Source organism: Meriones unguiculatus, chromosome 6 (genome assembly GCF_030254825.1).
Source record: "Meriones unguiculatus strain TT.TT164.6M chromosome 6, Bangor_MerUng_6.1, whole genome shotgun sequence".
In the NCBI taxonomy this organism is placed as follows: Eukaryota; Metazoa; Chordata; class Mammalia; order Rodentia; family Muridae; genus Meriones; species Meriones unguiculatus.
In genome coordinates, this window is record NC_083354.1 from 116,033,136 (window position 1) to 116,057,817 (window position 24,682).

The 24,682-nt window shown below is 38.1% G+C and overlaps 1 protein-coding gene across 2 annotated transcripts in view; it reads right to left on the reverse strand.

Annotated features, from left to right (window-relative positions):
* Nucleotides 1-2,768: 2,768 nt before the first annotated feature.
* Nucleotides 2,769-24,682, reverse strand: part of Rb1cc1 (RB1 inducible coiled-coil 1) — a 68,177-nt gene continuing 46,263 nt past the window's right edge. For both annotated transcript variants that reach the window (XM_021652342.2, XM_060385910.1), the window contains 9 exons: nt 16,914-17,079; nt 15,168-15,276; nt 14,843-15,083; nt 12,746-12,794; nt 11,724-11,771; nt 8,543-8,601; nt 6,269-6,405; nt 4,375-4,445; nt 2,769-3,703 (listed from right to left, as the gene is read on the reverse strand). In XM_021652342.2, coding sequence (XP_021508017.1) covers nt 3,626-3,703; nt 4,375-4,445; nt 6,269-6,405; nt 8,543-8,601; nt 11,724-11,771; nt 12,746-12,794; nt 14,843-15,083; nt 15,168-15,276; nt 16,914-17,079 — 958 coding nt within the window. In that variant the 3' untranslated portion in view covers nt 2,769-3,625. The remainder of the gene's footprint in view (nt 3,704-4,374; nt 4,446-6,268; nt 6,406-8,542; nt 8,602-11,723; nt 11,772-12,745; nt 12,795-14,842; nt 15,084-15,167; nt 15,277-16,913; nt 17,080-24,682) is intronic.

Genomic DNA, 24,682 nt, shown 5'->3' on the forward strand with positions numbered 1-24,682 from the left:
AGCAGAGTGCAGGGAATCTTATGAAAGGAGGGGGAGATAGTGGGACCTGGAGAAAACAGGAGCTCCACAAGGAGCACAACAGAACCAAAAAATCTGGGCACAGGGGTCTTTTCTGAGACTGATACTCCAACCAAGCCATTCATGGATATAACCTATAACCCTGCTCAGATGTAGCCCATGGCAGCTGTGTCCAAGTGGGTTCCCTAGTAAGAGGAACAGGGACTGTCTCTGACATGAACTCAGTGGCTGGCTCTTTGACACGCCCCCCCAAGGGGGGAGCAGACTTGCCAGGCCACAGAGGACGATGCAGTCCGTCCTGATGAGACCTTATAAGCTAGGGTCAGATGGAAGGGAGGAGGACCTCCCCATCAGTGGACTTGGAGAGGGGAATGGGAGATGAAGGAGGGAGGGTGGGATTGAGAGGGAATGAGGGAGGGGGCTACAGCTGGCATACAAAGAATAAACTGTAATTAATATAAAAATAAAAAAAGACTGGTAGGAGTGGTGCAGATGATGGGGTCTTTGCTTGTTAAGCTTCGGAGGAAAATTTGAATCAGGTGTCTGGCAGCTGGGGCTGAAGGGGCAGCTGTGACTAACAAATGACCAGCCACACTAAATCTTTGCTGTAACAATTGATAGTGGTCAGTCAGCAGGGGCTGAAGATTAAGAAGAGGCCAGCATCAGAGGCAAAAATCTTCTGGGAAGTGTTTTCTCAGGGTCAACCCACAGAAGCTGTGATCCAGAGGGGCCAGTATATCATCATTAGTTGAACTTGGTAAAAGACATTTCAGATGTGAACTCTCAGCTGGTGCTCTGGCTAGATGCCACTGGCCACCTCCGCTCCGTCATCATCATCATCGTGGACTATCATTTTTCTGAAACCACATGAGAAATAATACCCTTTCTTCCGTAAGTTGCCTTCGTTTTAACACAGCCAATGGAAAGTTAACTGTAGTTCACAATCAGACTTTAATATCTTTCTCTTAAATCTGAAGGAACAAGTAAAGCTCAGACTCTTGAACACTTGCAACATGAAATCATAATGAGGCATGAAACAGAATGGAGGGGACACAAATTCACATTAGCCAGATGTGGTGGTTAATGCCTTTACTCCCAACACTTGGGAGGCAGGGACAGCGTAGTCGACCAAGTAAGTTCCAGGATAGCCAGGGATACAGAGAAACCCTGTCTCAAAAAATAGAAAGTACATATAATTTGGTGACACGACAAAACTAAGAAATGTTAGGAGCTATAGTCTGTGTATTTTTTTTAAACCTTATTTACTTATACCTTATTTACTTTTTCAAAACAATAATAGTTTGAGTTTTGCACACTGCTTTTATTTATTCTTCTCTGGAACACAGCCCAGGTTGTTTTTAAACTTTGGACCCTCTTGCTTCAGATGTTTGAATTTACAGGTATATGCAGTGCTTTTATTATATCAAATTACCACTGTCACAATAAACATATGAATTTTTAGAAAGTTTACAGTAAAAGCCTTTTTTTCTCCCACCTGCTCTTCAGATGGCATCTTTCCCTGTTGCTCAGGCATGCCTGCCGCAGGCTCCTGAGATGCTGGGACCATATCTGGCCCCTATAAAGCCACATTTCTGTTGACCTCAGAACTATACTGTACAGAGACCTTTATAATAGCTAACATTTATTGAGTGCTGAACATTTTCCTAAAATTGCTTAAATAACACTTAATTTGCATTGAAAGTGCAAACTATATTACATAGGTTCCATTACCCTGTTTTAAGTATCAGACAAGTCAGTTTATGGAATTCTATCTGAAAGTCCCGAGACTGAAAACCAGGCATTCTAGCTAAAGAGCTCATATTGCTTTTAATTATGTGAAACTAATAAGAACTCAACAAATTTAGGTTTCTGGAATCGTTTTGTTTTGAACAATCATTCTGGTTCTCATTTGCTTCTGAAATGTATTTATGAAGACGAATATGAAAGCACTATGTAACAAAAAACAATCAACAAGCAGTTAAAAGTGCTGGTTGCTCTTCCTGGGTTCAATTCCCAGCACCCACATGGCAGTTCACAACTCTAACTTCAGTTGCAGGGGATCCAACACTCTCTATAGACATACATGCAGACAAAACATCAATGCACATAAAATAAATGATAAAAGATCAATAGGAAGGAAAGAGATTGTGTCACAGCACAGAATAATTCCACAGCATATTAACCATATATTAAGTTTGAAGAGCACCAAGTAAGTAAAATGGCCTGCGTTGGCAGACTCAGACACAAACACAACTTTTAAAAAAATCCATCAACTCATTTGTTATACTTGTAGTATGTGCATAAAGATGTCATTGAAGGATTGAATAGAAACGTATGAAATCATTTGTTCATTTATTCATTAATGTCGTCAAATTCGGTATTCTATACACTATGATGTTTATTCCATTTTTCTTCTATTAGATTACATATTTATAAAAATATCCAACTTATTTTTAGGAAGAAATTAAATATTTCTGAAAAAGAATCATTTTATTACTGCTCTCTAACAACAACCCTGAAGAAACACTTTCAATCAACTAGATACTTCAACACCTTTGCTCAGTGCCGGCGTCTAAAGCTCAAGTTTACATGGTTCTGTACCACAGAACACTGCTTCACCCTGTTACATAGGATACAAACATTTTTGTAAGAAACATGTTTCTCTTTGTTACAGAACAATTTTTTTTTTTAACCCTTCCCAGCAATCACGGAAATATATTAAAAATGTAACCTTCAAAAGGCACACACACTTACACTTTCAATTCTTTATTGTCTTAAAATTGTACAGGTCCTTTACAATACAGAATTTTGTTATTTAAATGACCTCTAAATGTTAATGTACAATGAATATCTTTTTTTGAAACTCAACCATGAAATGTGAGTTCATCAATATGATTCTTTGAAACAGTCCTAAAATGCCGAGAAGTCTGAGTCCTGCACTTGAAAACAGCAGTGGTGCAGACTCTTCTTTCCTGGAAAGCCCAGATGACCTGTGTGAAAAGTGCTTTAGAAGATTGCTCGTTATTTATGGCTGATCTTAATTAAAGTCAGTCAGATTACACTTTTTTTTTTTGAAACAGTAAAGGGTATTTTAAAAAAATGAAAGATTTTGCTTTAGCAGTCTTCTGAGGCAAACTCAAAATTACGATTATCTGCATGCAATAATAACACTCCTCTTTAAATAGTTTGGAAGGATTTCTACATTTTATAAAGAAAGTGTTCAGAGTGCAAGGACTCTTGAGTTCACAGGAGGACAAATGCTGGTAACAACACTGGTATCTATTCAGCTAATGTTTATTAACAGGCAATTAATGAGGCTAGTCACAAGCCATAGTGCAGGCTCCGCCCTTGGAGAACATCTAGTTTGGTCCGCATTTCTAGTTATTTGGGTGGAAACAAAACAAAACCATTTCAATTCAGTCAAGATTTTTAATAAATTTATTGTTCCTAAGATGTAGCCACTTAAAAGGTTAAGTGCAGTTCACCAATGAAGTAATATCACCATGTTGACTTTTGTAAAAAAGGATGGCCAGTTGTTTTTGGAGTGATTTATGAGCACTGGAGGACAAATCAAAAATGGTATCATATGAAGATATTTCTTTTGTGGCTATACTTTCTTATTCCATGACACAGCTTTCACTCTGTAAAACTTTGTCCCCAAAGGAACTTTAAATCTGTTTTGTGCCTAAGAAGGAAAGAAAAAAAGGGAAACCGAATGAGTCAAATTATACAAGTATCCTTCTACCATACTGCTTACAGCTTGAGTATTGGGGAGGGCATGAAGTAGTCTTTATATCAAACTACAAAAGATGATCTTAACCAAGGGAGAATATGTGTATGTGGGGAGCGGGGTGGGAGAGTGCTGTAGCTACCCCCTTCCTAATTACCCTGGATGCCCTGGAACTCACTATGCAGACTAGATTGCTTTCAAACTTCCTTCCCCTGCCCTGAAAAGGCTAGAATGATAGGTGCATATATTCATAGTTTAGGATGGCTTGGAACTGTTGATCCTGCGCTTCTCAAGTGCTTTGCTTATAGGTATACTAGAATCCTGGCTTGTCAGTTTCATCTTAGCCTCTAAATTAAAGACTTGAGAGCATCTTTCATCAATGAGGTACCAGATGAAAAGCAGTACAGACCAACTCTACATGGAGTTCACTGCTGCAAGCAATTATGCAGTGTGCTTTCAACCTGAGTTACACTAGCTGCTCTCCTTTGTAGGTGAATGAACTGCTGTCAATCTACCTCTTATATCTAAGGTAATAGCTCTAAGTGAGCAAAAATCTGAAAATACTAGTAACCATTTCCATATAAAAAAAAATTCCCAGGTTTACTATTACAGGGTACAGTTCTTACCTTTTTGGCTTGACAGTATTCCTTTTCCATTACTTTTCCCAGGACCCAGGGTCTTCTAGATGCACCTGAAGCTAATGAACAAATTGTTAATTTATTTTTTAAAGTCCATTCATGAAAAAAAAAAAAAAAAAAAAAAAAAAAACCAAAATTTCAGAATCAAAACAGTATACCACTGAAATATATTTTTTTTTTTTTTTACTGAAGAAAAAAATAATTGGTGCTTTCCAACATATAAGTATGTATGCTTTTTAAAATACTCACTACTCAAGAAATGCTAGCAATCTAAGTAGGAGTCATGAGCCAATAACTAACTTGACACTGCCACCTACTGAATGAACTATGATGATGACCTGTTTCTCAAAGTGGTAAAACACACTTACTTCTAGGGTCTAAATAAACCAGATCTCTGAGTGGCAGCCCTTGAGTGCGGGTTGGAACCTGCAACCACAGTGCCTAGCACAGCAATGTTAAAAGGACTGGGACTCAATAAGCAATTAATAACAGCAAAAATAAAAATAAAAAAAATTAAGTCTACAAGTAGACTTCCTGTGAAGAGAGACCTAGAACAGTGGAGAAGTGGAGAGTACAAGAACACTGATGAACATTAAAATTCATTAGAATAGCAGTGCACATTTTTGGATTTACATGTTTATAGATACACATAGGAAATAATTCAAGTAAGGCAAAATGTTATTCTTTATAGTTTATGAAGAATCATTTCATCTAAAAATGTAAAGAGCTGGGATATAACTTAGAGACAAGGCATTAGGTTTGATCCTCAGACTGTGAAAAACAAAATCCCACAAGTAAAGTTTAAACAAGTGAAACAGGAGCAAGGCCAGAGGAAAGGAAATGAAGCCAGCACTGGAGAGGTACAAAGAGATGGATCAGGAGTTCAAGATCAACCTTAGATTCAGAATAGTTTGAGACCAGTCTGGGATATATGAGACTTTGTGTCAAAAAGCCAAAAATGAGCAATAAGAAAACTGTTACCTCTCTCATGAATTCCAAGAGGAAAACAAAGTAAGCTGTGTGTTCGTCTTCCCACTGCTTGTGGCTACGTAACTGCTGTCCCATAGATATTCGGGACTACTCGTCTGCCACAAGCCAGGTGGAGTAGTCAGTGTCGCTGCCCAAGAAACACATCAGTTCCTATGGGTAAGCTGATTTCCGTTTTCCTTTCTTTGTTTTAAACACGGTTGCTCTGGGTAACCCTGGCTATCCTGAACATGCTCTGGCCTAGAACTCAGAGATCTGCCTACATCTGCTGAGACCAAATGCTGGCATTAAAGGCATACTCCACAATGCTTGCCTTGGTAAACTGATTTCTAAGCAGTTCTATTTAGTCGAAGAATTCCAGAATAGCTATTCTCCTCTCTGTGCACTCTTTAGTGATCTAACAAATAATGGGCATTGTTACTGGCATGTTTAACAAAGTTCATTGTTTCTACAAAACAAAACACCAAAAAACGATGATGATGATGATGTGACAAATCAATGAATACAATGAAACAAGGTAGGAAAACAAATCAGAAATAGTATAGGAAAGACACAACTACTTATTTCACCGATACTGGAAATATATCTGAGCAAATACGCATATACTAATTGTAAACAGAATGAACATGAGAATTCTGACAGTAATATTGCAATTACTAGAGGATATCATGTTTGAATACTTATGCAGTCTGAACTACAGTTGATCTACTATAAAACACTATATTCAAAACTAGAATTATCAATTAAATAAATAAAAATTATGTAGCTATTGTAGATTTCATTAAAAAAATAAGCAGATTTCCCTAATGACTTAATTTGTGTATATATAATACACATATAAGGGAGTAAATGTGTTTTTTAAGCTTTGTATCTTAGAACTATATGTGGCACTTACCTCCTTCTCCTGGTTTGAGATCCAGGGCAGGAAGAGATTCAGAATGCAGGAAATATAAAGTAGGACTGACAGTGAACAACACATAGTTGTCATGCCGCTCATCTAGGATGATGAGGACCAAATCTCCCACCTGAAAACTAAGGAGAGGTAGGTTATTGTCCTAGAGAGACATCACACATGCCATACAGACGAGAACATCCTGCTGGTGCTGGTCTGTGGGTTCTGTACCACTGGATTCAACCAATGATTCAGGCCTAACTGCTAGGAAAACGAAGCCTGTTTCTGCACGGAGATGTTCACAGAAGTTTCCTTTGTCAATACACCATGTGATAATACACCGTGATAACACTATTTGTGATGCATTTTGTTAAGTGTTGTAAGCAACGTAGAGATGAACTAACGTAGATGGGATGTGCATAGGTCACACACAAATACTGTACAATTAAAAGGAACTCGAGGAGGCTGGGAAGCTGTCTCACTGGGTAGAGGAACCTGCTGACAGACCTGTACATTTGAGTTCCATCTCGGGAACCCAATGGTGGGGACAAATCTACTGCAGACTGTCCCCTGACCTTCACACATATTCTGTGATGCATACCCACTGAAGTGGCTTGCTGGTCCCTGCAAGCCTCTTTCATTCAACATATAGTATGTTGAAAGCATACTACACTGCCAGCATCTTTTAGAGGATAAAAATTTCCTTAATGAATATTACATTATCTAATTAAAGAAAAAAAATTTGCATGGAGTTGAAAAAAATACATAGTCACAGGATAAATTTTCCCCCAATCTTTCATTTTATACCAAGAAACATCCCTGGAATTTGAGTTCTTAAATGTGACACTCAACATTTCAAAAGAAAAAGCAACTGAACTAAATCCATGTGCTTATCAGGCCTCAGAAAGCCACAGTACAGATCTTAAGGAGCAGATGAAGAAACAGTTATAATTGCTTTCATGCACACTTAACTAGTATCTACCTCTCAAAACGTGCTCAAAATATTAACAGGTTCTGAAGATCAGCCTCAGATTTCAGTTACCAGGGTAATTTTATGTGCTATGTCCTCTACATGACAAAGTCAGCTATGGAGCAAAAGTTTTCTCCTTCCCTTTTTTGAAAGAGGGTCTTGCTATGTGGCATAGGTTGCCCTTTGACTTGTAATCTTGCCTTCACTTTTTCAGCACTGAGACTACAGGTAGATGCCATGAGCATAGTCTGTGAAGAGTTTTAAATATGCTACTATGATAGGTAAGCATCGTTCTGACTCAACACCAAAAGCTAATATATTAAAAGGAGGTAAAAAGTCTGTTGAGGCACTTATGTTAAGCTCTGATTTCTTTAAAGACCAGTGATTTGATACATAGCCAGTTAAGCAGAGAGCCATCATGTTATTTCGTCACCTAGAGAAGATAAAGCTGGGACACTAGGGCCAGAACAGCAGGAATTTGAGAATCCTAAAAAACCTGACACAAATTTAAAAAACTTCAAATTAATGAACAACAACAACAAAACAAAACAAACAAACAAAAAAAACTACTATACATAAAATAAGGGTCTTCACAAATATTTAATCCAGAAGACGGATACTGTGATTCACCCCCTTTAATCCTAACATTTGAGGCAGCAGGGCAAGAAGATGGTATGCTGCAGACCAGGCTAGATTGTGAGGTTCTTGTCTTAAGAAAATCAAGTAAGTATATAAAGTTCAGTAATTCCTGCTCGGCAGGCCAGGGTTCATGAGTTTTTATGATTGCTTTTCTTTATTACTCCAAAGCTGCTGCCAAATAACCCAGGTGAGAAACAATTGCTTTTATGTGTTAATTTGGTCTAGGAAAGCTAAATGTTAAAACTGTTCAACAGATAAAAATTTCAAAGTATTCTCTGAATTTATAGCACATAAAATAAACAGAAAACAGAGGAAAGCATAGCAACCTAAAAATCAAGATCTTCTACTTTGAAATGAGGACTTAAGAAGATACAGATGTTTTCAGAATGGACAGCAGCTGAAATGTTAGCTAGCATCAAGAAAAGCTTCAACGGTTTTTGTGTGAATGGCGGAACTCTAATGGAATGACTCAGAACACAGTCCGCAAGGATACCTGTGGAAAACTCCGCTTTCCAATGAGCTTTTATCCTACCATTATGCACACGGCACTTGGCTCAATGAGCATGAAGCTAATGATCACTGTGACAAGACATTTTCATTAATTAACAATTTGAGTCAAAACCCACAAAACAAAAATGAGATACTTATAGTAAAAATAAGATACTTACTCTCTAATGGCTATTTTTTCAGAATGCCTTGGAGATACTGAGGACAAGCTCTGAGACATCTGGGACAAAACAAATGAACAAACAAACAAACAACAAAAAAAAAATGAGTTGCACATATTTAAAGTTCTGTACTCACCAGAAAGGTCTGGTGTTCCACACGTTTTAATCTATGTTCAAGCTGAAAAGTCCTCATTTATGTTAATATTTATGTTCATTAACTTAACACTGAAATCTAAATTTTGTGCACTAAGTTTCATATACTCCATTCCAAACACTATCTGGTACAAAGGTAGAGAACTGATAACACAATTATCTGACTAGGACGGCCTAAAACTAACAGCTTTCAGAGACTTGATAGAATTAACCAGAAAATAACATATTCTATAAGTTAAAACTGATCAGCCATTTCTCACACATGTTCAATTTTATTCAAATGTTTTAAAAGCTCACTCTACAAGAAAGGATCTAGGTTTAGAGAACAGCACGTAAGTACGTCTGTGTGAGGACAGTGAACGTGTGGCCACTAGGTCTAGCAGCACGTGCTAGGTCTCTGGGCCATGTGGAAGCACTTCTACGTCTCTGGTGCCTGCTTTTGTAGGTGCTAGAACAAAGCAGTTTAAAATTCTTGAACTCAACTGTCTTATATAAGCACAACAACAAAGTACTACTAAAAATTTTGGCCAAATAGGGCTTATAAATTCCTTTGGGACACCACATTAAAAAATGTGTTTGGTGACATCATCTGATGTCACAGGCACTCTTCTTTAAAACCTTCATTAGTAGTGCTGTCAGTATAGAACATCTAATTTTTGTTGTTTATGTGAAGACAAAAGAAAAAAGCAGAGGCTGGCAATGGTGGCACATATCCAGCTGCAACCACCACACTCTGGAGGTAGGAGTATACACTCCATGCCAACTACAGAGAGATCCTGTCTCAAAAACAAAAGAAAAGAGAGGAGATGCTTCACTGCTCATTATATTTAACTGTTTGTTTCTATGTTTGATTTTGAGACAGGGTCTCTCTATGTAGACCCACTATCCTGGAACTCTCTAGATAAACCAGGCTGGCGCTGAACTCTATCTGTCTCTGCCTCACGAGTGCTGGATTAATGGGTGGGTGTCACTACACTCGGTTCATGGTTACTTGTTAAAATAATCAATTGCAGGGGCCAGGGAAATGGCTCAGTGGGTAAAAGTGCTTGTTGCATAAGCCCTGATAACCCAATAAGTACAATCCTTAGAACCATGGCGGAAGAGAGAACTTTCAAAAGTTGACTTTTTACCTCCAAATATGTACTGTGATATGTGGGTATCTGCATGAAAAGTATTTTAATTTAAAAGTATTTCAATTTAAAAGGCGGGACCTGGGTTGATGCCCCAGGTCCCGCCTCTGAGAAAAAGGTATCTGACGGGTCTGATGCTCTTTGGGTGGATGACACCTAAATGAACATCGGTACAAAGTCCCAATTTATTTCTAATATCAGAGATCAGACCTCTACTCTTGCCTGATGCGTCTAAAACAAAAAGGGGGAACTGTAGAGAGCTGCGGAATGCTATGCCTTAAAGATGGAGCTGGTTTCCGCCTTCCGCCTTCCACCTTCCCGATGGTGAGTGCTCTCTGTCACGAACAATTCCACATTTGGCTAAGGCTGAGGATCTGGCTTACTTCCATGTATGTGGACCTATCTGCATTGCCCACGTGGCACGCCTGGGTTGGCTACCCAGAGGCTATTTAAGCTGTGGGCTGGCTTTCCCCAGGGTCTGAGGATTGTTCAAGGTTCCTGAATAAACTGCATTGAAAAAAAAAAAAAGAAGTAATGGCAAAAAATGTCTATACATATTCAGCACAAGCACAACTTTTATAAAATACTTTTGATCTTTAGTCACTTAACCCTGTGGGTGCTGCCTGCAGTTATCGAGGGCAGACTGTATAGATGTCCGTATTGTTAGTGGCATAAATATGGGTGATATGTGCTTGTGTGAAATGAATCCACATATGTAAACGTGTCAAGAGTACAGTGGAGTGGTCAGTATTCCCTGTCTTCAGCCATGACTCTGTTACTTGGATATATGTTCCCTTTTACTTATTTTATTGCAGTTTTGTCATTAGCATACAAGACATTAGATTAAAACATTTTTGAACGAAGTGAAAAAAAAAAAAAGAAAAAGCACTAAACATAAGCCTGAAATTACTTGTTTCCTTTAAAATATTCAATTATTTTAGGTGCTAAGAATACAACTGCTGTATTAAAACATGACTAAAGTGGGTTACTGGAGGAATGTCCAAGTCAGGACATAGCCAGTTATCTTTACTTACAAGATTCATCAGAGTAAATGTCAATGTTCAACAGGTTACAAAACATTCCTAACTCATGAGTTAAACACACAAAAGATTACAAGTATAAATATGAAATCAGAATAGCAGTTTTCTTAATAATACTATATTTTCATTTTTTTTTCTAAATATCATAGTAAGGTAGTCAGTCTACTTGGCTAAATTCTCACCAGAATATATTATCTTCAAGTCAAGAAGGACAGAACAGAGCCTAGGGAGATAGCTTAGTGGTTAAGAGTACTTGCTGTTCTTACAGAGGATTTGAGTTCAGTCCCAGCAGCCACATGATGGGTCACAACTATCCATATGCACTCACAGGGTGCATGTACACACACTCTCACATGCATACGCAAACACACGCACACAGAAACACACACACACATTCACACACACACCAGGGAAGACATTCATGTACATAGAGCAAATACATCTAGAAAATAAGGGGGGTGTGATTCTACAATCAGCCAAAATAGCAACTGTAACCTGACTCCATCCCTTGAGAGCCAGTGATGACCAATGTGCAAAATGGCTTAACAAACACTTGTATAAATAAATCACACACATTCTAGGCTCACAAGATGACATAACAGGTTAAAGGCACTTGCCACCAAGCCTGATGACCTGATTTCAATCCCTAGGCCCACGTGGTAGGTAGCAAAAACATTAGTTTGGGTAGTTGTCCTACAGTTTCCATACTGGCACCATGGGTGGCACACATGCTCTCTTCTCTGCTTGAAAGTACAAAAAAAATTTAGAAAACTGTATCCTTCAAGTACATGATGTCTATAGCAAAATACTAAATTTTTTTTTTTAAAAAAAAAAGAAACATAATGAGAAAACTCTTACCAGTCTCTGATTTAACCGCTTGTTTTCTTCTTCTTTCAACTGCAGTGTCTACAGGTAATAAACAGACCTCCCGTTTATCCTTCAATGATTAGTGAGGTTCTTACATTCAAACTGAGCATGTGTCAGGGACATCTATTCTAAGTATTCTGATCACTAACCACTTTGTTTAGTGTCCTAAACAAGAACTTAGGACACTAAGACTTGCTTCCTTAAGTTTTCAAATTTTGTCATTATCTATGTAATGTATTAATACACGATAAATACCTGCAATTATCCCCCCCCCCAAACTTGCTAGTTCAGAGGTGGAACCTACATTTGCAATGTATTGCTATATCTTGTGTGAGTCTAAGAAGCTTAGTCACAAAACAAGAACAAAATGGCTAATACATTTGAGCAAATTTAGACACATGGATTATTGTCACACCCAGATCTAAGCTTATACAGAAAAGAGACAACTGGTAAAAGTTCTTCATGAGCCAAAGAATCAAACTAGTTATATTGAGGGTTCATTCTGTTTTCAAAGTACTTTTGACTCATAAAAAATTGTCAATTTTTTTTTTTTTAATCTTTGGTGTGTTTGTGTGGTCTGTGTCTATGTTTCTGTGGTCTATGTGTGTGTATACAATTCTTGCACGTAAGTGGAAGGAAGCCCCTTACTGCCAACTTTGTCTTGCTCATTTCATTTAATATTTATTAAAAACTTCAATTTTCATTACTTCTTATGTTCTTGTTTATCTCGAAAAATTTACTCTTGCTTTAAAATAAATGTATTGATATTACGCTGTTGATTTCTGAGCTGTTATTAAGTAAAGCCATTATTTTGTATACTTATTTTATAAAATGTATCCTTTCTGCCTTCTATAGATGTCAATCACTGTGGAAGTTACATAGTGAGACCTGATCCCACAACTTCTCAGCCACTAGGAGCACAAGCAATAGGACTTTTCAAAAACACTAACCATAGAAAGTCTTAAATGTTTTCCACCTCATCGCATTAAATACTTCACAAACAATCCACTCACCCGCTCCAGAAGCATGATCCTCTGCTTCTCTTCAGATAGCATATTTTCTCTGAAAGTCAGAGAATGGCTGTTTTTAAAGTTCAAGCACTTCCATAGAATGTACACTCTGAATTCTACATTTATCAACAAGATTTCAGAAGCTTAGCCAGGCATAGTAGTGCATGCCTTTAATCTCAGCAGCACTTGGGAGACGGAAGCAGGCACATCTTGGTGAGTTCAAGGCCAGCCTGGTCTACATAGACTACATAGGAAGAACCAGTCTCAAACAAACAAACAAACAAACAAAAAATGCTTAGAGGCTTAAAACTAATTCAGATAACTTTAGTAGAGTAAGAGCTTATAAGTTTGTACTAAATTTTCAAAAGTAGCCCATATATATATATGATATTGGTAGTCTATATTCAGACTTAGACACTTCACAAAATTAAAACTTTGCATATTTATCTAGATAATTTCTTCAAAATTCATACTTTCCCAGATTAAACACTCTTTTCTTTACCTGAATTCATTTTGAAAGAAATGTGTATGAAGTTACATAGCTCTCTCCAAATATTTTATTGATTACAGTTGGCTTTAGATCCTTTTCTTTACTTCAGAATAGTCCAATGTCTACTTGAACATCAGTATCTATACATCTAAATAAAGGTGTGTTAAATTTTCCAACACAGGGCTCTTCCCAGAGCCTCATACTCCAACCAAGTACCATGCATGGAGATAACCTAGAACCTCTGCACAGATGTAGCCCATAGCAGTCCAGTGTCCAAATGGGTTACATAGTAATGGGAAGAGAGATTGTCTCTGACATAATCTGATTGGCCTGCTCTTTGATCACCTCCCCCTGAGGGGGGAGCAGCCTTACCAGGCCACAGAAGATGACATTGCAGCCACTCCTGATGAGATCTGATAGACTAAGATCAGAAGGAGAGGAGGACCTCCCCTATCAGTGGACTTGGGGAGGGGCACGTATGAAGAAGGGGGTGGGAGGATGGGATCGGGAGGGGAGGAGAGAGGGGCTTATGGGGGGATACAAAGTGAATAAAGTGTAATTAATTTAAAAAAAGAATAGTAAAAATAAATAAAATTTTCCAGTTGTAGAAACTCATTATTTTGTTAATAACAAAAGTGGGGAAAACTGTCAAATTTTATTTTATTTTTTTTTTATTTTTGGTGTGCATGTGTGGTCTATGCATACCACATATTTGAATGGATGTGTGCAAGTGTGAAAAGCAGAGGTCAACACCCAGAGTCTTCGTTGAGATTGCTTACTACCTTTTTTGAGCTCCTTAATTTTGCTAGAATAACTGGCCAATGAGCTCTGAGCATCTGCCTGCCTCTCCACCCACACCACCATAAGGCTGGGGTGATAGATGCATGCTCTCAGTGTGCCAAAACCCGGCGGCAGAGCAAGGAACAGTTCTTGAGTAGGGAGTGAGGACTGAAAGAAAAATTGATAAACCAACACACTACACATGGGATCTTTCTGAGAGGGCTCTAGGAGAAAGCAGCCGCCTTGCTTCATTCCAGTAATCCCTTTTTTAAGTCAGAGCAAAAGCATCTCAGTACAATGAATGAATTCATAGGGAAGTCAAAACTTCTTTACCTTCACCACCTGCATATGTGACCCTTACACAAACAAAAGGTGTGACCTTGACAAGACATCCCACCTGCTGTCTTTTTTTTTTTCTATATTGTTTTGCCTTAACTGCCTCTCCTGTGCACAGAAGACAGCTGGATTTATTTCTCCCTGGAGGTTATGTTTCTGCTCTGCATTAATCTCTATCATTTATGACTTCTAATACCACATTCTCTTAGGCTGAGAACAATTAGTGAATTTTCTAATTTAATGGAATAGCTCTACAACCTTTTTATTTTATTTATTTATTTATTTTTGAGGTGGCCTCAGCTTTATTGTTCAGGCAGGGTTTGAACTTACTCTGTAGCCCAAGCAGAGCTTTAACTTGTGATCCTCCTGCCTTGCTTAGGATCCTTCAAAGCTGAGATTACAGGACTGTCACACCAGGCTCAGGCTCAGGCTCAGTGTGGCACTGATGAATTTAAAAATCTCTGATGAATTCAATGGAAGATAGACCTACTTACTGGACAGACATGGTGCTTGTCTCCATTGCTGAATCCACTTTTCCTTCATCTACTGTCTCCATGGCTGATCTTTCTGTCTCACCTGAGAGCTCAGGTGCACAAGCTCCATAAAGCTCTGGGGCTGCAGCCATAGGTGCTGAGGGAATGAAACTGCTCGTGCGCAGTTTACTCACTTCTTCTTCAAGCTTTTTCTTCTCTTCAAGCAAACGAGCTCGATCCTCAGACAGTGACTCTATCAAATCTAAGACCCCAAATTCAAAACAGGATTAATTACTGAAAATATTGCACAAATATTTTTAAAATCATATTGTAAGATAACACTAACCTTTATCCCGCTCTTGTTGCTGCATTGTACTTTTTAACTTATCACTAAGATCATTTATTATATTTTCTTTCTTCATTTTCTCCCTTGTTAAGACTGTGTTGAAATTGGTCTGAAACAACAGTAAAAGTCAATTATCTGCAAATACTTAGCAGCCAATGAAATGCAAATAAGGTTGCAACAAGTACTCTTTTATGAGGTACATTTATGGAGTCACGTGACTATGCAAAAATGGCATGTGTTCCAGTACAGGTTATATTTTCTTGGTTTGAACTTACTATCTTGAAAACAAATTTTATTTTCTCATTGTTGCCTGTATTGTTAGAAGAAAGGCATTAGCAAAGCTTGAGTTTTAGGGAAAGAAGTAAAATAACAATTTAAGAATGCTGTTATATACTTGGCTTTTTCTTTAGGTAATTTTCCTTCCTCTGAAATTTTTCATCTTTGGCTAGCTCTTGATTACCACAGTAGTGTGTGATTCTGTTTCTCCCTTATTTATTTGAGCATGTGCAATGGCCTCTGGACTTCTATAGTGACTAGACTTATTACTCTTAGCTTTTACCAACTCCCATTGCATGAAGTTCACATGTCCAATTGCCTAGAGGGATCTTGTAAGACAGTTGGCAATTTTAGTTGCAGTTTCATTTACAAAGGATATTAAGCTTGTTAAACATTTCATTTCATTTATGGCATTTCATTAAATATAGTAATACATTAAAATATAACAAATACATACATGAGAAAATGATCTAACCTGATTGTTTTATCTGCTTAGTACTTTTCCAAAACCTTTTAGAAATCCATGAATAGCAACAGAAAGATTTAACAGGAAAATTATTTGAAAGTTTCAGACAGAAATCTAACAATAAACAACAAACTAAAACATAGTTTCTGGCTAGTAAGCACGCTGATAGAACCCTCAAAGGGAATGCAGCTTAGTACTACATTATTTCTTGTTATATATATAAAAGCAAATTAACCATTATTTATTTTCATGACTTTTGCTATTTCTATAATATGAAATGGATTAAGATGATAATCATAATTCTTAACAAACTTATAATAAGCAAAAGCCAGTGGTGAGAAGCAACTCGTGCTTTACTTCATATTGTCAAGCAGCTTAGAAGTCATCTCTCAAGCCAGGAGTGGTGGCGCACGCCTGTAGTCCCCGCACTTGGGAGGCAAAGGCAGGTGAGCCTGGTCTACAAAGGTAAGTCTGGAACAGCCAAGGCTACAACCCAAAAAAGAAGTCATCTTCCTAGTAGTTTTTCTTTTTTTTAACAAAGTTTTAAACTTTGGAAAACTTGAATAATTAATAATGATTAATTTGCGTAAGTTGTTAGTTTCAGACTTTTTAATTCAGTCAGTTAATTTAGCCCCTAATTCATTACGGAAATCTGAAATTGAGTATGTTTTCGTAAAAGAGCACAGTGAAAATACTGCAGAGGAAGAGCCCCAATTTTATGTGAAAGGAGTTGTACAAAAGAAGCTTTAAGGTCATACTTTCAAAAGCAGATTCCATGTCTACATGAGTTGATAATTCTTCCATAAACTGCTAGGTACATTCATGTGACAAATTATTGTTACATTTTCTTTTTTAAGTAAATGCTTTTATCATGAAAAAGGTCAAGCAAACATTAAGAAAGTCATGTAATGGAAACACAAATAACATACATGAGCACCCTCAGCTGTATCAACAAGAACTAGCTTGGCTAACTTCTATCCAGCATTCTCAGATCTCAAACACACCTGCTGTTCAGCAATCAAAGATGTTCGGACATTTTGCATTTCTTCATTCTTTCTTTTTTCTTGTTCTTCGAGTTGTTCCAGAAACTTAGCTTTTTCTTCCTGAAGCTTCTCTTGAAGTTCAGCAACTAAGCTTAAAGACTCTTCTCTGGCTGATTCAAAAGTGGAACTTAAAATTGAAAAGAGACTTTTAAGAAACAATTATGCATATAATCACAATATATCAAATATCACAGGTTATTATTAATCTCCCAGAAACCCAAGATAATGAGAAACATTATTTCTGTGTGAACGCCATCTTTCTGGCTAAAAAGTAAACTAGGAAAGCTGTGGTATCTGAAGCAACATGGCTAATGACAGCAATGAACATGGTATAAACAGGGCTTCCACTAGCACCTAGGAAACCAATGTACTTCTTGTGTACTCCAAGATTCAGCTTTTCTAGCCCTATAAACTGAAAAGGAACCAAATGCCTGGTGACTTCTGAGAAGGAAAATTTTATTTTCCATAAAATAGATTCTGGCTCATGAATACCTAATAAATAAATATATGAAGTTAAAACAGAATTCTTCACACAAAAGAAAATCTGTATTTCTTCACTGATTCATTTTAGTCAAAACTTGTTACTCTTTAGCAAGGCAGCAGAGATGAAAATGGCCAAGTGAGGCAAAAACAGCCCCAGGTGAATGATTATACTCTGGTCATTAATCTTAAATATTAATTTGCTTTCAACCTTTAAAACATTCCTAAATACTGCCTTCATCATCCTTAGTGATGCAGAAGCAGAAAGATACACATGGTATATACTCACTTTTAAGCGGATATTAGCCATATAATATAGGATAAACATACTAAAATCTATAGTCCTAAAGAAGCTAAACAACAAGGAGGTCCCTAGGAAAGATGCTTGAGTCTCACTCAGAAGGATAGACAAACAGGATAGACATCGAAAGTAGGAGAAGACAGGGAACAGGATATGAGCCTTCCACAGCAGACCTCTGAAAGACTACCCAGTAGGGTATCGAAGTAGAGGCTAAAACTCATGGTCAAACTTTGGGCACAGAGCAGAAAATCTTATGGAAGAAGGGGGAGATAGAAAGACCTGGAGGGGATAGGAATTCCACAAGGAGACCAACAAAGCCAAAAAATTTGGGTCCAGGGGAACCTACAGAGACTGATACTCCAACAATGGACCATGCATAGAGAGGACTTTAGACCCCAGCCCATAGCTCAGTTTCCATGTGGCTTCCCTAGTAAGGGAAGCAAGGGCTGTCTCTGACATGAACTCAGTGGCTGGCCTTTTGATCATCTCCTCCTAGGGAGTGCTCCCTTGCCAGGCCAGAGGAAGATGATGCAGCCAGTCTTGATAAGACCTGATAGGCTAAGGTCAGATAGAAGGGAAAGAGCACTGCCCCTTTCAGTGGACCAGGGGAGGGGCATAGAGGGAGGAGGTGGAGGGAGGGGGCTACAAAATGAAGGAGGGAGCTACAACGTGAAGGAGGGAGCTGGGCTACAAAGTGAATAAATTGTAATAAATAATAAAAAAAAATAAAAAATGTTGAAACAAACCAGGTATGGCAGTTCATGTTTATAATCCCAGCACTCAAGTTTTCTCCAAGCTTTCTTACCCAAGACAGCCTGCGCTTCATACATTATTAACTGAACCTGGGCTACATGGCAAGACACTGTCTCAAAACTCTCTCTACTCAAGTGTTAAAACATGCCACAACAAAATATAGGCTGTTTTGTCACTATTAGAGAATAAACTTTCAGCATGCATTTGCTAGATTTTAAAAGACACTGGAATGTTTTTGGTATAGAGGTACATTTTTATACAGGATTTTTGGTTAAAAAGATTGCTCATGCTTAGTTTTTTATTATAATTACAGTGGCAATGTACAATTAATACCAGAATAACTAAAATTACTCAGAAAATCAATGGGAATCTTTTATCCATACATCCAAATTTTTTTTAAATAATTTTTTTTTATTTTTTTTTATCAGTTACATTTTATTAACTCTGTATCCCAGCCGTGTCCCGATCCCTCATTCCCTCCCAGTCCCTCCCTCCCTCCCTCATCTCCTCCCTGCCCCTTTCCAAGTCCACTGATGGGGGGACCTCCTCCCCATTCATCTGATCCTGTTTTATCAGGCATCTTCTTTATCAGGACTGGCTGGCTGCAAAGCCCTCCTCTGTGGCCTAACAGGACTGCTCTTCCCTTCGGGGGTGGGGAGACCAAAGAGCCAGTCATTGAGTTCCTGTTAGAAATAGTCCCTGTTCCCCTCACTTTGGGAAACCAATTGGTTACTGAGCTACCACAGGCTACATCTGAGTGGAGGTTCTAGGTTATATCCATACATGGTCCTTGGTTGAATGTCAGTCTCAGAAAAGACCCTGTGCCCAGATATATTTGGTCCTTGTGGAGCTCCTACATACATCCAAATTTATAGATATAGAATCTGAACACTCAGGCAAATCTTCCTCCATAAGCACTTTGTGATGCAGTCTGATTTATGGCTGAGTGCAGAAATGGCACAATTTTCTACTTCATATAACACAACTAATTAAAAGGTAAAGGGGACTTATTTTGTTTCTCCTTTGTGGTGAAAGAAATGGGGCTATGCAAGTTAAAGAGTAATCAAAGCTAGGATGCAGTGGAAATATGTCTGAGAAACCCTGGAAGTGTAAATGAGAAAACATAATATAAAAAGGGATCAGAACTGTAACAGTGGATAAAACTAGGCATAGGCAGGGTCAACAGATAATCCTAATCAGCTAATGCAGTCCCTGAACAACTATCCTTACAGCTGGAAGATAAATGGCAGTAATTTATATATTCCAAATACATAAGGTCAAAGACAAATATAAGGTCAAAAACAGCTTAGTTAATAAAAGATAAATGGCAATAATTTAGAATATGGAGATTCAAAGCCACATTAGATAAGGAAGCAGAGCATTGTATGGAATGTACTGAAGTGGGGCTACAACTGGCAATGAACAGCCATACATTCAAATTTTACTATAAACAAACTACTTCTGTATGATACCATGATAAAGGAACAGAACACATGGCAAATACGGTTGAAAGAAAGGAAATTTGTATTACTAGGAATGACACAGTACAGTTCAAATTGTGTGACTGTGGCCATGTTTGTACAATGGCATACCTATCATTTCTAAGTGTTCTTCATCTTTGGATTTCCAGGTGCACTGTTTTAGGATAACTGCTGGGATAAGATGATACAGGTAGAAGAGATGATTCTAGTCAAGCAAGCATGTACAGTTATCATACTTTTTCTCTCTCTGAAAAGAGCCCATCATCCCTCAAAACAAAAAGACTGATTAGCACAATTATAGTACACAATGACCCAGAGGATTGGGAGGAAATAAAAGCTTAAGATACAGACACCAATTATTATCATGGGCTACAAAGAAGGATGTTTTGGACTGGCTGACCTCTACTTCACATCTGTTGCTGAGGATGACCATGCCCTTCTTTCTGCCTTCGCTGGTAGGGATAGAATCCAGGCTTTATTCTAGCTAGACAAGCACTCTATCCAAGAGATAGTTTCAAGGACCAGATCCCACATTTCCTGTTGGCTATTACCAGGATCCCAAGCTGACTGCCCGAAACCTGGATCAAACAACTAATATTAAAGGAAGATGAAAAGACTGGGCTCCTCTAAAAGTTGGTAAAATCAGCCCACCACCCATTTTGCAACTGAAGTCTTCCTAAAGCACCACCATAGCCATTATTTAACTTGTCTCATTGCTCTCTTGCTACAATGTTACAAATGAATAGTTTAAATACCCACAATCCTCAGATATTTATATACTGGCCCTCTATAAAGGGTGTAAAGCCATTCTACACCTGAAAGCTTCAGAATTCTAGCTGCAGAAGCCTGGAGGTAACAAATAGTTTCAGAGGATGGGCTTAATGGCTGTTTTCCTAACAGAACGGCATTTGTCTTTTTCATCTGACACGTGCATTGACGGAAATCCAGGCATCATAACAGAAATTAAGAACAGTAATACAGAACTATACCTCTGACACCCAATCCTTCACCATAAAGGGGGAGAAGGGAAGGTATTTTTCCTTGTTATAAAAAAATTTAATTCTTCCTTGAGTATGTATCATTTAAAATTGGAAATACTTATAAAGTTCTTTGACCACTAATGAAAGTATAATAAAATATGTATCTCATGTAAAAGTACATGTACAAATGTTGTGGGTATGTATTTAGCTGTCTGTATTTCAAAACATGTCAAATTTTGGAAAATCTATATAATTTAGTGAACTCGTGTTTCCCAAATGACCAATTTATGGTGCTCACAAAAATCACACACAAGTGAAGTATCTATTCAGTGTGCAAAACAGATTAATGTATGTGAAAATTATGTAAAGCTCACTGGCCGTTTCATGCTCCACAATGAAACCAATGAAAAATTAACACCTACTGTATTTTACTTTCATAAATATTACAGGAAGACTACTTAAATATTATTCTCCAAAATATATATTAATATAATGCTGTATTTTAGTTTCAACCAAAATATGCTGCTAAAATGGGTGGTCAAGTCATTCATACATACACACACCAAGAAGGGTTTTAAAATATATTTATGACTCATTACTACTACTTTTTTCATTTGTATAAATATATACCCATATGTCCAGAGTCAAGTAAAGATTTCTCAGGCACAAAGGTAGAAAACGTTAAAAAATTTCCCTAGTGGTCAGCTGGCATCAGCACATACAATGGATTGAATAAAGGCTTACTAAACCTGTATAAACAAAACAACAAATCCTTAATTGTGTGTTTGGAAATCTAAGTCGTCTAAAGAATTGTATTTTCCACTGAATTACGAGACCAGGCAACTCCACTTTGTTTCTTTAGACATCGGGGAGGGCACACTACAGCTAGTACGCTCCAGAACCCACTGTGGCTCACCACAGACATTATGTGTTGAGACTGTGTGCCATGGGGTTGCAGAGCTCTGGAAGAGGACCCAGGTTTGATTCCCAGCTCCGACATGGCAGTTTACAATCACCTCTAATTCCAGTCCCAAGGGATCTTCTTCTGAACTCTGAAGGCGCCAGGCTTACAAATGGTGTACTTTTACACGCGCAACCAAAGCATTCATACACACAAATTAAATCCTAAAGAACTGCTAAAAAACAACAAAGGTGTTGCTTGTCTCCCCTGCATTTAGGGAGGCAGAGGCAGGTGGTTCTCTATCCAGATCACCCTAGTCTCCAGGACAGCCAAGGCTACACAGAGAAACTGTTTCCAAAAAACCAAACTTGGCCACTGGGGTGGAGGCCAATTAGGAATACCTGCAGTTCTTACAGAAATTAGTTCCTAGGACCCACATGGTAGCACAGAACTCTCTCTAGCTCCAGGGGATCCACAAACCCTCTTCTGGCTTGTACAGACACACAGACATGGTACACAGACATACATGCAAGCAGAATACTAAAACTAAAAAGACCTTAAAACAAAAAGAAAGACTGTTAAGACTCGGGGCCAGTAAATCCTTCACCTGAGCTAACTACCCTACAATTTGTAGCTAAATAGACACAAAGCAACTTAGCAAAATCCCTATTTGTTTCCTCACTCATAAACAATAATATTATGGTCAAAAAAGACCAAGTAAAATCTAGAAGTCTTCTTCATATGAGCAGTGACAATTTCTTAACACATTCTTATTTAATCTATTGTGCTCTAAAGCTAGATGGCAAATGGAAAGTAGCCACGGGTTATGGTGAATTCTATCAAGGACTAACTCCAATGCAACTGTTATTTCAATATCACCTTGTTAGATTTAAACAGCAAGACTCCTACTAACTGGCAGGAAACTAGTGACTTTAGTGGCTCAGCCTCCCCATATAAGCTCCTAATAGTACAGGAACAGGAACCAAAACCTTCTGTTACAGTAAAAATGTTAACCTAATGATCTCTGTTCTAACTATTCAACTTTGGCAAAAGCAGTCACTGGCAACAAAGACTTAACTTACAAATTAGGCAAAGAAAATAATAATCTTGCAATAAAATGTAAATGTGCCCTCTCTAGATATCCTAGCATAGTATACTCAGCATACAAGTCAGGAGGGATGGGAATATCTTCCTGGTGAGATGAAATGAGGTAAATGAAGCCACTGTGTCAGAAAGCAAGGGTACTTCACCTCCCTTAGAAGAGGGATGATGTACCATACTGCTGCTGAAACTAAGGAGAAGATGGGGAAGCTGGAGGTGGGAGTATGTGATTTGAGAAAATGTACATGCTACCTATGAAGACAAATGGTGGACAGAGCCCCAGATTCCAGCCTGTCAATCCACGACATAAATCATCTGCTGTTTAATTTTAGGATTATATTAATTCTCTAGTCTTTTGTTAGAATCTGGTAAAAAGGAATTAAGAGTTTGACTTCAAATTTTCATTAGAAGCTGGCCTTACTGGACAGAAGTCTTAGTAGTTTACTAGTAATGACAAATGGTTTAGCCTCCACAAACAATTCTGTTTGTACTTCATTGTCTTAGAAAACACCCACCCACCCTCCAAAACAAAAATTCTAGTTGGCAGACATGCTGGTCTTCCTCCTCTTCTGGACATCATACTAAGTCTAACACATTTAAAGGCAATGGCTGGTTAAACCTCAATCAGGAAGGAACTACGTAGGCATGACACATGAAGGACACAATGGCCATGGATTGTGCAGGGTTAGTCTGACATGTTTCCTCTCCAAGGGACAAATATTGCTGGGTAAGCCTCTGAATTCTGGAGGTACCACATTCCCACCTGAGTACGTTGTTTTGAGCCACTTACCAAAAACTTATAAGCCATCCTATTTGTACATGGCCCAAAGCAAAACCCACTCTTTTAGTAGGTCTTGATGAGGATACAAGCTGCTTTATCCCTTAGGCCACACATCCTAATAGATACTTGTCATATGAATAGCAGAAATAAATGCATAGAAATTCACTGGGCACTAAAGAATAATCACAATTAAGATCCTAGAGTTTGTAAGTCAATATTTTCCATTCTGAAGTTATCATTAAGCTTTCTACTTGGTTTATGTACAGACTAAAAACAAGTCTCCTAAATTTCTATGAGAGACCATAGCTGCTCACCATGGGTACTGTCTATTAGTTACCTTTCTGTTGCTGTGATAAAACATTTTGAGCAAGGCAACTTCTAGACAGATTTTATTTTGGCTTATGGTTTGAGAATATAAGTCTTTCATAATGGGAGGGAAACTTGGCAGCAACCAGCAAACACGGTGGCTGGAAGGAGCAGTTGAATGCTCACATCCTCAACCACAAGCATGATGCAGAATGAACTGGAAATGGCAAAGGCTTTTAATCCAAAACCAGCTCGCAGTGATGTACTTTCTCCAGCAAGACTGCAGCACCTAAACCTCCCTAGTGCCACAAACTGGGCACCAGTTGTTCAAATGCCCAAGACTGTGGTATTCATTTCATATTCAAACCACTGTACTGTCTTAACTCATTAAAAGCACTATGCATAGCAGCACCCTTACCAAGCAGATAGAGATGTAAGTTTCTCCTACTTTGCCTTTTCTGTACTTATCAGTGGCATTCATAATGAGGGGAAAATTAGGGAAGCCTAACTCCCAATGATTCTGCATAAATGCTAACATCTTTCAAAAGCACAGGGCAAGCATCAAAGCCACACTGATGAGCTGCAGCAGAACAGAAGGGAAGGGCAATCTTTTCAAAGGCACAGTTATAAAATCATGCAGAACATT